General features: G+C 37.7%; 1 protein-coding gene across 1 annotated transcript; it reads right to left on the reverse strand.

Annotated features, from left to right (window-relative positions):
* Positions 1–909: 909 nt before the first annotated feature.
* On the reverse strand, positions 910–6,124 carry LOC112169630 (protein ALTERED PHOSPHATE STARVATION RESPONSE 1). Its single transcript, XM_024306691.2, has 4 exons — positions 4,322–6,124; positions 3,973–4,163; positions 3,264–3,487; positions 910–2,498 (listed from the first exon to the last, which is right to left on the reverse strand). The coding sequence occupies exons 1-4, from the start codon at positions 5,598–5,600 to the stop codon at positions 1,751–1,753; spliced, it is 2,442 nt and encodes an 813-aa protein (XP_024162459.1). The 5' UTR covers positions 5,601–6,124; the 3' UTR covers positions 910–1,750.
* Positions 6,125–15,345: the final 9,221 nt, after the last annotated feature.

Genomic DNA, 15,345 nt, shown 5'->3' on the forward strand with positions numbered 1-15,345 from the left:
GAGCTATAAACTATTGTTATTTATCCGAGGTGGTCACAAGCTTTATTCTCATATAAATATTCTAGTAAAACGTAATTAGGATCTATGTTGACATGTTGTTTTTTGGTCAAAACGGCACCTTTTGTGACTTTACTGTTCAGAATTTAAGATTTATTACCTAAATAAAATTTTAAACATACCTGATTTTGTTCATAAAAAACATGAGAGGATATTCGGAATCTATTTTGTTCAAAACTGAAAACACTACAAGAAAATGCTGAGACTTGAATTTAAAATCTCCTCAAACTAAATTAACGAAAATGCCACTATCCTATTTTCTTTCATCTCCTCCTCATCCATGATATTATTTAGATTTTAATCTGTGATCTCCACGTTATCAATTGTTTCAAATAACCAAAATGATGTAAAGTCGCTGTAAGATGGTCCGAGGATTGTTCATGTGGACCAACCAATTGTTGCTTTAGGCCCAAAGTCAGTGCTGGTTTGATGAAGACAGCCGTGATGTACTTGATGAAGACAGATGTGTACTAATGCACCCTAAAGCCAAGGATTAAGCATAAACGCACTTAATTAAAGTGGGGCTCGGCATTATCTCTTTTGGACTCTCCTCCACTCTTGGTCTTTGTTTACGTTAAAAGATTTTCAAACCCATGAAAGTGATTCAAGCTTCTCAGCAGCACTGAATCTGTGTATACTCACATCACAGAAATCACCTCGCTGCATTTTTTCAGCAGCCTGCCATAAAAACGCAGTTCTCCGCTGAACCACGGAACTGCGGCGGCTGGGATAGTTACCGAATGATAGATAAGATCATAGCCAAAACATCAATGTCGACAAGCTATTGTTTTGATCTACACCACCTCAATTCGAAAGAGACTAGAACCAATTCACACTTCAAAGTCCCTGGCATTCACATTGCAAAGACATCAAGGCACTATGAATTCCGCCGAAAGAAGACAATTTATTTGGTTCATTTTCTTATTGGAGATCGCTTTGCTCGGAAGCCAAAGGTTCTCTCTGTACAATAATTAATATAAATGAAATGCTGGGAAAAATGAACACGGAAAAGAATTATAAATATTATACAAATATCAAGCTATTTTCGGGCATAGATGGGACTTGCGTCACTCGATCCATCATACAAAATTGAAAAGGACGTCCGCTTACTTGAATTATTTTGGCCCAGTTGTGCACCTCTGTCTACTATTGGTTTGTGAAAGTGGAGCTCCTCTTGGTCTCTTTCCATGCATCGCTCATATGCTGCCACAGCCAGATTGCATTATTTATGTCGAGAAATGAGCCCCCTTCCGATTTCATGAAAAGTATACTTCAATCGATTCATAATACAATTCTACCAGTTAATGTCGCGACACTTGATTCGGAATCATTTCTTGGCAGGCAAATGACCAAGTTGGTTTATCAGCAATGAGTTTATCGTGTGCTTGCCACATCTAATTTATGCCCCCAGTCTCTGCTTCTGTAAATTGTCCAATAACTGTACTGGTTGTCTCATTAAAATAAAACTCTAAGGAGTCAACCCAGATAATACTCGACCTCAGCATTCAGGGTGCAAGTATCTCCAAAATATAAGCCACCACAAAGTATGGCTTTCTTCCAGTAGCATAAGTTCAGCTGAAGCAGCCCATCAAATGGCAAGAACAAATGGAGTGAAAGGTATTTTTCTCCAGGGATTGAATTCTTGAACTCCATGTTAAAAGGGATGGTCACAATTCCATCTCACAAAACAGCCCTATGAAACTCTCTCATGCTCCCCTGCAAGCCTTACTTCTTCACTGCGTTGCAAAAGATCCTCGTAAGCTTTTGTGGAGACTTCCGTAAACCTTTCCATGGCCTCAAAAATTCTTTGCAGACTAGCCTGTAAAGTACTATTTCTAGTCTCACTTTGATATACAATCTGTCCACCAGTATCTGAGGGATAGTCAACATCCCGCGAGACTAGCACCACTTTCTTGTCTAATGCTTGAATCTCCTTCTGAAGTTTTTGGTCCTTTTTATCCAAGTTCTTAAATTTCTTTTGCAGATCTTGATTTTCCGTCATTCTCTGCCGCATTTCAAGCTTACCTTGTTCCCAACTCTGAAGCACACTCATGGTGAAAACACGCATAGAATCAACCACCTCTCTTTCTGATATCCTGTCCAAAGCTTGTGACCACTGGTTACAAATTACAAAAATAGGAGGCGCACCTATTCGACCAGGTGAGAAGGGAACTATTCCATCTGCTGTTTCTTCAGGTTCATAAAGAAGACACTTTAAAAGCCAATTATTCAAAGCTCTCACATAACCCTTTTGAGCGCTAATCCAAGTAGAGAATCTGAAAGTCCAGTTAACAAGCTCATGCTCAAATTGCAATGTAGCATCAACATGAGCATCACTTAGCTTCTTTCCAGATCCAATAGGACCTAAACCCCTGGCTTCTCTGATTGCTAGGCACTGATTACGATGGCATTCAAGCATAGATTTCCACATCCTGGTTAACCTGATATAAACAAAATCCACAAAAAGAAAATGAAGTAAAACATCAAATCTAATATGACATAGATGATTTATGAGCTGTCGTCCACAAAGTACATAAATTTTGAAACAAGCAGGGACATAAATTTTGAAACAAGCAGGGAAAAGAGGACTAGTGAAACAACATTTAAAACAGTGAAAATAGAACCTTGCTAAAACAAAATGACAAATAGGTGAGAATTACTTACTTATTAATAAGACGTATTATTAAAATGTGCAAAGCCAAAAAGGATTTCATCCCATGATAGAATCTATAGTAACCACAACCATCAATTCTACCATACCTACTTGTGCAATACCTCCTAGCCCACTTGTGTTTATGAATATATGAATTTCCCACTATTTCATCACCTAGCCAATCTCCCCTCTTACCAACTACAAGAAAGCACTGACCCTTTGCTGCAAGCAAACATTGGCTTCCTTCATTACTAATACGATTTCTTCAGTTTTCTTAATAGGAACAATATATAGTGCTAGCTGCTCTTTCAGCCACCTATAAATGAAGTAAAAGATTCAATTATGAGACTTAAGCACCCTATTTCATATTTTTGGTACAAGTTTAAAGATTCATACTGTTTTCATGAATTCCTAGATGAGGACCTTCATAGAGATCAAATCAACAATGTACATACACTAAATAAGGAAAAAATATTGACAGCAAAGTTTGTTGGTCTCACAAATGCATTACAACCAGCAAAAGAAGTGTCAGAGCATTGGTAGAATGACGTACCCTTGAATTAATTCGTTTAATTGTGGCCACAATTCTTCATCCCTGATCTTATTTATGGTCACAGATATTTTATCCACAACTTGAATCGCAATTTTTATTTTTGTGGACAAGCTCCTTATCAAAGTTCGAGTTGTATCTACTTTCTGAGCCTCTGCTCCCCTTTCATCTAAACGCTTCAGCTTACGACACTTCCTGTCATGGACCACCCGCATCTTTTCCTCGGCCTGAAAATAGAAAAACAGTAAACCTATCAGAAGAGCTCAACTCAGCAGGGCAGAAATAAGGAGTACGCCCGGTGCCCCAAGCTAAACCACTATAAACAAAGCAATAACAAATCATAAATTACCGGGTCAAACAAATTTAAGAGAAAACTTTGTTATAATTTATTAAGACAGGCCCGTATTGGACAAATAGTAGCCAAATTTTAGAAGGTGAATCATGATACTTATGTTTTTGTAACATGAGGCCCTTTGGCTAGCCAGCAAAGCTGAACTGGTCAAACCTCTAGGGAACCAATTCCTTTTACTGAGATCTAGATTTGAATTTCACACATAATCAAGATACACATGCATTATCATGAAATTGGTACAGTCATTGTTCAAGAAACTCCGCTGGGGCAGGACGATTCAAAGGCATAAAATTCCAAATTTTGAAAAAAGAAAAATCGAAATGGAGATAAGTAACAGAAACAAAAACGAAACCAGCATACCTTGACTTCATTGTACAGCTTCTTCTCCCAAAGATAGAGCTTGTGCAACGTAGAAGACAGATTTTTAGTCCTCATCATCAGTTCTTCATCAAACCCCAATTGAGCAGGACCAGCCTCTGAGGATGATGCCCCATCAACACTGTTGGAAGTAGAAGGCTGCGACGACACTAGCGATATCATCTTGGAAGTAACTGAAAACCCACACAAACAGCTCAAAAGTCAAATCTCTCCCAACTAGAGTTCCAATTCAATCAGAACCAAACTAAATAAACTAGCAAACTTCCATTCACAAAAACTAAATAAACTACTCAGATAGATCAAAGCAAGCAAATCTCCAATTTGTACCCACCATGTTTCCGATTATACGGATGCCTTCCCACCTCCAGCATCCTTGCGATTTCGTTACCCGACTCGGAAGCTCTCTGAAACTGAGCCTGAATTTCTCTAGCCACATCAAAAGCATCCCTAGAACCCGGCTTGAATGCTCCACCGGAACTCCGGTGGTCCTCACGCTTCTCCTCCTCATCCACAACCTTCTTGTCCACCACGTGTACCTCATACTCCACCCCGTTTTGTTTCTCGACGCTCGGCCTCGTCTGGTACAGCGAGGCCTGAGCTTCGACGACCTCCTCATCCTCCACGGCTTTCGAAGAACGATGATGCTGCTTCCCTTCCTTGTGGTGCTCTCTGTGAACTTCCTTCACCACTTCCTGCTGGTACTGGCTGTGGTGGCCGCCGTGGTTGTTGTACTCCTCGTCTTCCAAATCGGGAATTCCCTCTTCCTCTCTGACCTCCCTCGAGTCCCGGCTCGGCGTGTAAGCCGAGTAGTACCTCTCGATGCTCTCGAACGGGTTTATGAAGTCCCAGGCCGAGGCTTTCGGCGGCGAAGGCGGCGGAGGCGGCGGCTTTGACTGGGGAGCCGGCGGCGAGGACACCCCGTAAGGAGGAGGCGCGGGTGTGGAATTACCATAATACCCACCGCTACTTCCACCGCCGTAATTGGAGTACCCGGAATAGGGATAAGGATTGGCGCCGCCTCCGCCGCCGCCGTCTTGGTAAGGATAGGGGTAGTAAGATGAGTTGGAGGATTCGCCCATGTGGTACACGTTCTCGGGGCTCATGGGTTTCTGCTGGTACACCACAGACGGCGTCGCTTTGTTCCTCATGTAGTTCATGTGCAGATACCCCTGCGGCGGGTAGGGGTTCATGTCGTCTTGGCCGCCGTCCATGTAGTCCATGCCGCCGTGGAGGTGCAGAGGCGAGGAGTGGTCGGAATGGTGGAGCGAGCCGACGGAGTCGTCGTCGGAATCTGAGTGGAATTGGAGGTGGGAGCCGGAGTTAGAGTGGGAGAGGTGGTGCGGGGCGGAGGATTTGGCGGCGACGTGATCGCCTTTGCGGACCGGAGGGAGGTTGAGAGTAGGAGAAGGCGGCGAGCCGGAGGAATTGGCGACCTCTAGTTCGATGAAATGAGTGAGAGACTGGCCGATGCCGCGGAGAGAGTGAATATAACCGATGTGGGCCTCGGCGAGAGCGTAGCGCTGGTGAATCGCCTCGTCGAGGTAGCTACACCGCTCGCGGCAGAGCGCCACCGCGGGGAGGTCGTCGAGCTTGGAGCTCGCGCAGCCCATGTCCGCTCAGCACAAAAAAAAAAAAAAAAAGTGAGCAACTTTACAGCACTAGGTTCGGAGATGAGTACTGGGTCAGGGGCGGATCAGCAGAAGCATGGCTGGAGATTGTGGTAGCTCGGAATTGGGGTTGTGGGTGTCACTGGTTTAGGGTTTGTGGGGAGAGAGAGAGAGATAAGAGAGAAAAGGGAAAAGAGGTAAAGGAGGGAATCTTTGCCAGCAAGGAGTTTATCGTCGGCTTGTAGCACAGAGAGCAAAGAGAGAAGAGAGAGAGGAGTGAACAGTGGGTTTGTGTTTATGTGTGAAAGAGAAAGACAGAGCGTCGGTGTATAAAAACCAATTCTTTATTTTGGTTTTAAAATTTTGGGTCTGTACCTTTAGAGCATCAAATCTCTTTAAAATTAAAAATTAAAAATTAAAAAAAAAAAATCTGGGTAACTAACTGGGATTAGTCCCAGAATTGAGAGGAGGAGGGAGGAGGTTAGGTTAGGTTTTTCCCAGAAGGTATATAGTTATGGACCTAAAGACATTCTATATTGGGGGGCTTTGGACTTGGACCACGAGAAGCTTAGCAAATAGCATAGACTGAGACTTTCGGAGAGAGAAGAAGAAGAAGAAGAAGAAGACAGTTTCGTCTAGGGTGTTTGTTTGGTTTGACGGGAAGTTTGACGTCTGTTTCTGCAAGTTTTCTCGCGGGTACCATCGTTCCATATATGCCCTTTACCTTTGCTAGTTCTATCTCGGCGGTTTCTTCTTCGTTTTCAATTATGGTAAAGTAATAATTAGTCACATTTTTTGGTTTTGCTTGGAAATGCAGTCATGGATCAATGATTTTCTTCCTGACCAGTGTTTTACTGTTTTTTTCCAAAACCATAATACATGGGAGATGCTTACTTTATTATTAAGTGTTCACATCAGATCTTACTGGATAATTCAAAAGTTTCAAACTACTATGTGACTGTGATTCAAATAATCATTCAGATTTCACCGTCTTTTAGTTTTATAAACAAAAAATTTATAGAATTTGAGGTATTCGTCATTTTGACGTGACTCGTGATAGTTCGGAACTACTTAATAGTTTCTCTATGTTCAAAGTAATCATTCAAATATTTCCTTTTCTTTTCGAATAAAAATATGACCATTAGAATCATAATTTTAGTTCCTTTTCTCGGCTTTATTGTTTTTTTTTTTTTTAAGTGGAGTATTCGTTGTGGTTCTATGGCAGTCTAAGATGACTTAATAATTTATGCACATATTGAGTTATAATTTAACTTTTAACCTTATTTTTTTCGAATAATTGTAATCCTAGTTATATTTGTCTATTACCCCGGAACTCAATTCTTGCCATTCTAATATTAAGAACTCAATTCTCATTATTTTCTTTTCTAAAGTAAAAAAAAAAAAAAAAAGTCAGATATTTAAACTGATTAATATCAGATCTTCAATCAATGTAAGAGTTTTATTGGATATTAGTTACCTAATTTCAGTTACAAATCCAAGCTATAACCAGTTGCAGCTCAAGAATTAGCGGATTTTTTTTTTGACTTTGTCAAGGGGAACCCAAAGGCTTCCTAGGCCCAAAATAAACCCCTTCGGCGCATGTGAAATGCTCCAACTGTGCATTGCAACACAGTGCTTGGTCACTTTGACAGCTTCGGGATTCGAACCTAGGTTGGGGAGCACACCCAGCTAGGCAAGAACCACTAGGCCACTTGCAGTGGTTAAGAATTAGCGGATTCAAATTTACTCACCATTTTTATTTTGTGGTGATATCACCATCCAATTAAAACTTGTCACGTCATGTAAAATTAATTTAATGCTTAAAATTTATTTTTTTAATAAAACATCATGATTAACTATAATTATGTTTTATAACATATGACATTTTTATATTGAGTGGTGGTATCACCACCAAAGTATGGTGGTGAGCAAATTTGAGTCCAGAATTAGCTGGCCATTTTTAGCAATTAAAACATAGGAGTTAATGTGAACTTAAATTCCTTTTTTACCAAAATTGAAACCAATGATGTCGTTTTGACCATCAGAACACGATAAATGGGTTGTCAATCTTTCTAACTTGAATGAAAATTTCGTGAGAATAGCATGAGCCCTCTTAGTAGAGGGAGGCACTAGGCATGCTCATTTACATTAATTAGAGGCTTAGAGAAAGCAACAAATGTCTATGGAAATCAATGGACATTACCAGAAGGAGGTGAGGAGAAAGGGTAAAAGGTTAAAAGGATATACATTGTAATCTGGGTTTGGCATATAACAGATGGATAACAGCATCAATGATTTATAGGGTTTAGGGTAGGATAGGTAAGGTAAAGCTGAAAAGAAGAATTGGGGTCATTTAACAGGAATTTCAGTTTCATTTCATTTCATGGGGCTTGAAACACATTTTGCTTTGTAGTTTGTACTAATGTGTCAAAGGAAATAAATAATCAAAGCTTAATCACCCCAAAAGAGAATCCAATTTGCACAAGCAGGAACCAGGAAGGTTTCATCTCTTTTTTTTAATCATCTTTTCAACATTCAATGAAAAATCTGGTACTTGATGAAACAATGTTAGTACTCAATCCCTTTCAATTTAATTTGTATGTTGTACCTTTTCTTGGACCAATTCTAAAGTTGAATTATAAATCCAATATTTATGAATGTATGAATGTGATCACTCTATTCATTGTTTATGAAGGAGTAGTGGTAATTATATAATGTAATCCATCACTACTTTTCTTTAACGTAAACTAATGTTTTTCAATTTACGCACTTTTTTCTTTACATTAACCGTATTAATCTTCTTTTATGGTTTCACTTTCACGAGACAAACACCAAAGAATTTGTCTCTAAATTCAACTTTGTCATGTTCTTCCACTAAACTAACAACCATATTCACATGAATTAGCATTTGTTAAGTGCCAAGAAGCATATTGATGTCTCCACCTCAAAGATCAGGACTTGCAAAACAGGTGCCAGCTTGATCATCAAGAGGGTAGTTCGATTTGAGTTACTATCATTCCAAAAAGGGCCTAAAACTGTCAGTCTTTTTATTCCTGTGTTATTTTCCTTTCAAAACTCCGGTGCAAAACGATCCTTAAAAATTAAAATGGGGTTTTCATGGGCTTAACCTTTCTTTATCTACCAGAATCTCTTTTCCATATTTTAATTCGAAACCCCCACCCTGACAAAAGCTTCCATCAGAATGTTATAAATTCCCTTACTATATATATGCTTCGCATATGCAAATGCTGAAATTTGAATATGCTCCCAACAAGCTAAAACCCTTTTCCAATGCCAAGTAGAGAATAATAATAACACAGAATTTGGTTGTACCTAATTGGAATTGGGAGGTGAAAAGTTCTGGTCTTTGTTGAGACTTGCCAAAAGAAGAACAATATAATAGTCTCTCATAATTAAGCAAACTGTGTCAAAAACCTCCAATATAATATTAGGGGCCACTGGCATTTTGGGCAATCCGAACTAATATCGAGTCTCTCATCATCATTAATTAAGTTTCAAGGATTTGAGTCTTTTTCGCATAAAAAAAAAAAAACAAAAAAAGATTCGAGTCTTTGTTTGAGAAAAAACATGTCAAAGATCTCCACAAGAAAAGTCACAATCAGCCATTGACCACCTTAATTCTTATATATTTGTTGCAGATAATAAAGAAATGAAATAGAGTAGATCGACGTGTTCTATTAGGTCAGTTTTTACTTTTGTGTTCTGCCCCATCTAGAGTTCTAGACTATGAAATTGAATGCATTGGCGTATTCTAGCTTAAAGCTTTCTCTCAAAACTAGAAGCAAGCAACCTTGGACTAATTGGACGCAACTGTCTTTTGTTTTTCCAAATGGCTTCACCAGAAAGCACCTCTCTTCCATCACTTTCCTCATCATTCAAAAACCCATTTGATATGTTCCAAAAGATGAACTACAATCCAATAACTGATGAATCATTTTTTTATCGAATTGGCAGTTTCAACCGTTTGTGGGTTGATCATATTGGTGATAAACGTATCTTATTCGATAATAACTCTTTCATTAAGTTTGCTTGGGTGAGAATAGTATTAAGATCTCTTGAGAAGCTTCGCATTGGATTGGATAGAACACGTTTTTCTTTCAAACCCTCACACTCTATATTACCCGTAAAGGCAGTTATCAATGCCTTAAAGACCATTAATTTGGCTGAAATTTTGTAAAATGGTCAAATGGTCACTCCTGCCTAGTGGCAAGGTGAAACTAAGTATCGTCGGATTTATCCTCCAGTGGCAACATAATAAGAAAGTTGTGATTTTGGTAATTATGCTTTGTTGTATTTGAGTTATCTTTCTATTATGTCACCACTATGTCAAAACAAATGAAGTAGTCAATAGAGCACTCTTTGCTAATTAATGCATGGTTGAATACATTTTTATAGTAGAGACTTCGGATATCATTTCAAAACGTTCTCTAGATACTTATTGTAATCAGAGGTTTATCTGCTGGCAGCCACTTTAGTCTTTTATAAAAAATAAAAAAATTAATAAAAAAAAGAAGAATGAAAAAGAAAAACAATGTCTATCAAGCTAATAATCATTCACATGTTTCAATTTTATAACTATCATAATAACCAAGTACATGATTACATTTTAATGAATCGAAATTCCTCTTTAAATTATTATGTCACTTTCTCGAAATAAAAATATCATGCATGATAAAGAGCTAATACACCTTTTCTCCTCAAAGACCAAAACCTCATCTGGAATATTCAAAATTCCAACTCCCGAGTGCACGTGCGGAAGACTTGGTAGAGACTCTAATTATATAAGGTATTCATAACATTTGGCCTAAATTACACACCCGTGCTAAGGTGCCCAATTTAGTAACATTGTGTATAATTTCATGGTGTCATGCATCACTGTTCAACTTTGAATATTAAAAATTGAAAATATCATTTTAAAAGTTTCTAATGAGACACAAGTGGAATATTTTCTTTTCGGTCCAATGACCTGTCTCCCTTCTCCTTTTTGTGAAATGCTATTTTAAATATCATCTTGATCTACTTATCAAAAAATAATTATCATGATGAATCTTGATCTAGTACTCATGTATTATATATATATATATATATATATATATATATATATATTTGTAGTTAGCATTTGATTTTTATTTCTTTAGTTTAATCATGGACCTTTTACTAGTGAGCATGCATTATCAACAGTTTAAAGCGATCAGCTAGAGACAATGGAGCGGTTGTTAGATTTGGGGCGTTCAATGAGGTTATCATCTTTTGATAAAAATTATAAAAAAAAATCTTTTCATAAAAAGAAAAGAAAAAGAAAAGAGGTTTTTTTTTTTTTTTTTTTGAGGGAAAGATAGAATATTCATTCAATCCAACAAAAAGCAAACATCTGCGGGGGAGGGGGGGGGGGGAACATAAACCGAAACCACAAGAATCGCGGTTACAAATACCATTAGGCCAATGAGCCCAAACTCTAACCACAAAACACCTCTTTCCAAGGCTACTTTGAACCGATGATCCCGAAAGTCCCAATAGTACCTCGTGGTCAACAGCAAGATGATTGCGTCCTCTTCAACACCATGTCCGAAAAGTACCAGACCACGTGTAAAGAATCGCTCGTCAGCAAATCGACCACCATAGTAAACCAAAGTTGAACCAGATTGTCCTCGGGAATGACACCATTTACATGGCATAGCACTTAGACCTAATCCCAGCTCAAAAGAGTAGGAACACAACCCTAACTCCAAGAAATATGGACTTATTAACCCTAACTAAAAAACTAACTAAAAAAACAAAACCCTAACAAAAACCAAAAGGAAAACATTGCAACCCACAATCCGCCGCAAAGCTACAGTCACCGGAACATCAATGGCAGCCATCGTCGCTGGTTTGATACTGGCGACATTGCTCCACCCTGCTGCAGATCTGTTATGTGGTAGGCCCCAAACATCAAAGCACAGCCACCATAGCCATCCTCCATGCCAACAAAATAGAGCGACCAAAAGCCTCCTCCGAGAACCCAAATGCCCTGCCGCCTCCCGTCGACCTCTAACACAACAAACCAGACCTAATTGAGACGCAAACCAACCTCGCCTACCCACCAAACACCGAGCGCTTCAGTTCTAGACAAAAGTCTGCGCGACTCAACCATGGAATCGCAGCCACTGTTGCGGCTCACCCTTGACTAGATTGAAACCACCATTAGATATACCACCGACATCAACCAAGACAGAGAAAGGTTGCTTGCAATGATTTCGCCACCACCCCCACGAACACACCGAAAACTCGTCCGGCAACGACCACCAAACACCAGCGAGGCCAGAGACCTGCGTCAGAGTTGGGGAGCCACCAGATTAGACCGCGCAGCCAAAACCGAGAAAACCCAAAGTTTCAGAGGAAACCTAGGAGCTCTGACTTTTTCTTCTTACTACTAACTAAACCTCGAAAGAGGAAAAAAAAAAAAAAGAGGTTATCATTTACTTGCAATAAAAATGCTCTCATGTTTTTCATACATTTATTTTACATCTAATTGAACCAAATTTACCACACTAACAACAAATTTATTCACCATTTTGTAAACAAGTAGTATGTGGAGTAACTACCTCTAATAGAACTGAAACTACACAAAAAGGACTCACGAAACCACAATGACAATAAATTTATTATTTACATATGTAAATGTTTGTATACCATGTAGATATATACTATTATTATTTCCCTTTATATATTGTTCATATCTTTAGAAATCAGTCGTATGTAGAAGAATAAAATTGATGACATTACACATGTTGAAACCAATTGTGACAAATTTAAGAGGTTTTTTTTAGAGAATTTTGAGCAATGCTGACTATTTTTATGATCTCCATCCCCAAACCCGCCCCAATGATATTTACATATATTTAATTTATATATATATATTTTATAATATAAATCACAAATATATACATTTACTATTTTACTTTAATGACTCACTTTTACTTTAATGGGGTTTAACTTTTGCACTCACTGAATTATGATTTATGAATTTAATCATGTTTTAATTTTATTTGTTGTAGATTTTGATTTTTAAAAAGGCAATATGAGAAACAATTTATTCTATTTTTTAAATTCTTATAGGGTATTTGGGGTGGGTTTGGAGGCTTCATCCCCAGTGGGGATGGGGACGGGGAGTCCCCAATATATTTTTATTGGGAATTGGGGCGGGGATGGGGTGGAGAATTACCCCGGGAATGGGGATGATATTGTGACCCCATCCCCAACCCGCCGCATTGCCATCCCTACTCACTCCTAAATCAACATAGGTAAAAATTAAAATAGAAAGTCACTTAAGAGTCTAATGTAGCTATTAAAATTGATAAAAAAGTAAACATGCTTTCCAAAATAATTAAGGAATCAGAATGGAAAGTCTGTTAAAAATACTCTAATGAGTAAAAAAAATATTATTAAGAAACATATTTTCCACATTCGTGCAATCGTGCTTCACTTTTTTTACTATCTCTCTGTATAACAATTTTTGAGGCTTTTAATGAACACTTTATTGCGATAATTGTGCAGAATGCATGTGAATATGTGATACAAATCATACAATATTCTTTCACGCGTGACAGAACTAGCGATATTGTATCCTCATTCTCTAGCTTTGTTTTAAGGAAAACCAATGTCTGAATGATTGAATGAAAGGAAAGATGAAGTAACCCCAAGAGTTCTTCAATCTAGTCAAAGGATAACCCTTTCGCTCAATCCAAGTGAAGAACCTTTATGTTTGATCTTCACTATTAGGGTGGCCAACTTTAAGTTCCATCAATCAAACGATGAAACGAATGATAGAGTGGAAACGAAGCAACTGCCATCCAATGCGGAGAATTGCCACTGTTGAGAATAACAATGGAATCTTACGACACTTGTTTTTATAAGCTACTATCATTATATGCTTAATTTTCCTCATCTTTCTTGCCAATGGTCGCATGCATAATTGAGATGGAGAGGAAAAATCATGAAAAGCAAGAGGTATTCCAAAGTAGTTGAACATAAAGATTAACCTTGAAAATCCAGGTACGATCATGGTGGTTTATCTACTGCTGCTAATTCTTCTTTCTTTTTCTTCTACAGTTTTAAAAAGTTACATTGGAACCAAATTAAGACAATTGGGCAATTAGGTAACCGTAACATTTGTACCGTTTTTTAAAAAGTTTTAACACCACAGTAATGTTCACCCACTCAATAACTGAGTATGGAAATTATGCTAAGTTACCCATAAATCTGGATTCAACTGTGAAAAAAATTATTTTTAATTTGAGTTGTTTTATTTATGCCATTATGTAGATTTAAGGCTGACTGATCATCATTTCTTTATTTAGTTAATAAGCGTGAACGGTTCAACACCATATTTGATCTTCAACTTTTGCAGTTGTAGGGAAAAATGATAACTTAGTGAGAATTGAGAGAACACTTCCGGTCTATCCTTTTCTCTTAGATTTTTTAAATTCTTGCTTAGGTCGTAAGGTACATTGATTTATTTTTTACTTGAGCTAAAATTTGGGAAATATTTTCGAAAAAAAAGTTATTGCCATTCATTCCTCAAGTGAGAGACAAAAAAAGGAATTCTCAAATAACTAGTTTGACTATAATTTCGGTTTTGTAGATGTGGAAGTGTCTAATTTTAAATTTATTAATAGATTGACACCCATAATTTAGATAAAAATACAAAAAAACAGAAGAAAAGAAATAAAAGAAATTAATAATTGTGAACTTTAATTTCCCTCTTGGCTTTATAAGCTTTGTTGGTTTCCCAAATAAGGCCAATTTGATGACTGACACACTTCCGTCTCCAAACATAATTCATTTCGTCATTTTCATGATCTGAAAAGACCCATCTAACCACTCAAAATCTTGAATCCAGGGAAAGATTGGCTTTACATGGGGACATTAATACAGTCATATATGACCTACGTGCTTCATGCATATTTATACAAGAATTCAATTCCCATCTGCCCCGGTTCATATTCGATTTTAGTACAGAACCTGCTGGAAAGTGGAAAGCCTGCTGTTTAGTGTCTAATCAGAAAAGTGAAAGAAACAAAAATTAAGAAAGCCTACATTTAATAAATAATGTGCGGCTACGTTTGCATTGTTTGTTTAAAAAAAAAATCAGGTTTTGTTCAAAATTTTAAATTTTATTACGTTTGGTAAATAAATAAAAATTAACTTTAATTAAAAGTTATATGTCACTGGCAGCAAATTTTAGAAGCAGTCTAAAAGTTGCTTTTAGAAGCTGGTGTGGATCAAAACACACTCCGTAGTTATTTTATGTATTAATAACACTAATTTACCAAACAAGAAATTGTTTTAATTCACAGCTGATTATTCTCACAACACAGCAGGAACAATTTTTTTTTTAAAGTCACAGCAATCCCAAACTAGCCCTAAGAACACTTAGTTTGTGTGTCTGGCCTAAACTCTGATTACTTGTCTAAATTGTAAATAGGGTTAGTCTTACCTATATCTATAGAGATATTTCAATTATTGTACGATTCAGTTTCCTTGTAAGACGCAAATTCTTTGCCTGTAATCCTCTATATAAAGAGGCTCCTACTATCAATGAAAGCACAACTCATTCTCTCCCAATTTCTGATTTCCTAAAACACGTTATCAGCACGAAACCCTAACCCTGATTCAAGAAGTCAAACCCTAAAATTGTAACCTTGAAACCCTAACTACCCCCTATGCACACCTCATAGTTCTCGAT

Source organism: Rosa chinensis, chromosome 6 (assembly GCF_002994745.2).
Source record: "Rosa chinensis cultivar Old Blush chromosome 6, RchiOBHm-V2, whole genome shotgun sequence".
NCBI classification, from domain to species: domain Eukaryota; kingdom Viridiplantae; phylum Streptophyta; class Magnoliopsida; order Rosales; family Rosaceae; genus Rosa; species Rosa chinensis.

Coding starts and splice junctions, on each gene's coding strand:
- LOC112169630 (XM_024306691.2), bottom strand. CDS start 5,600: ATGGGCTGCGCGAGCTCCAAGCTCGACGACCTCCCCGCGGTGGCGCTC. Junction 3,488..3,972: donor AGCTGTACAATGAAGTCAAG/GTATGCTGGTTT, acceptor TTCTATTTTCAG/GCCGAGGAAAAGATGCGGGT. Junction 2,499..3,263: donor TTAAACGAATTAATTCAAGG/GTACGTCATTCT, acceptor TGTTTATATCAG/GTTAACCAGGATGTGGAAAT.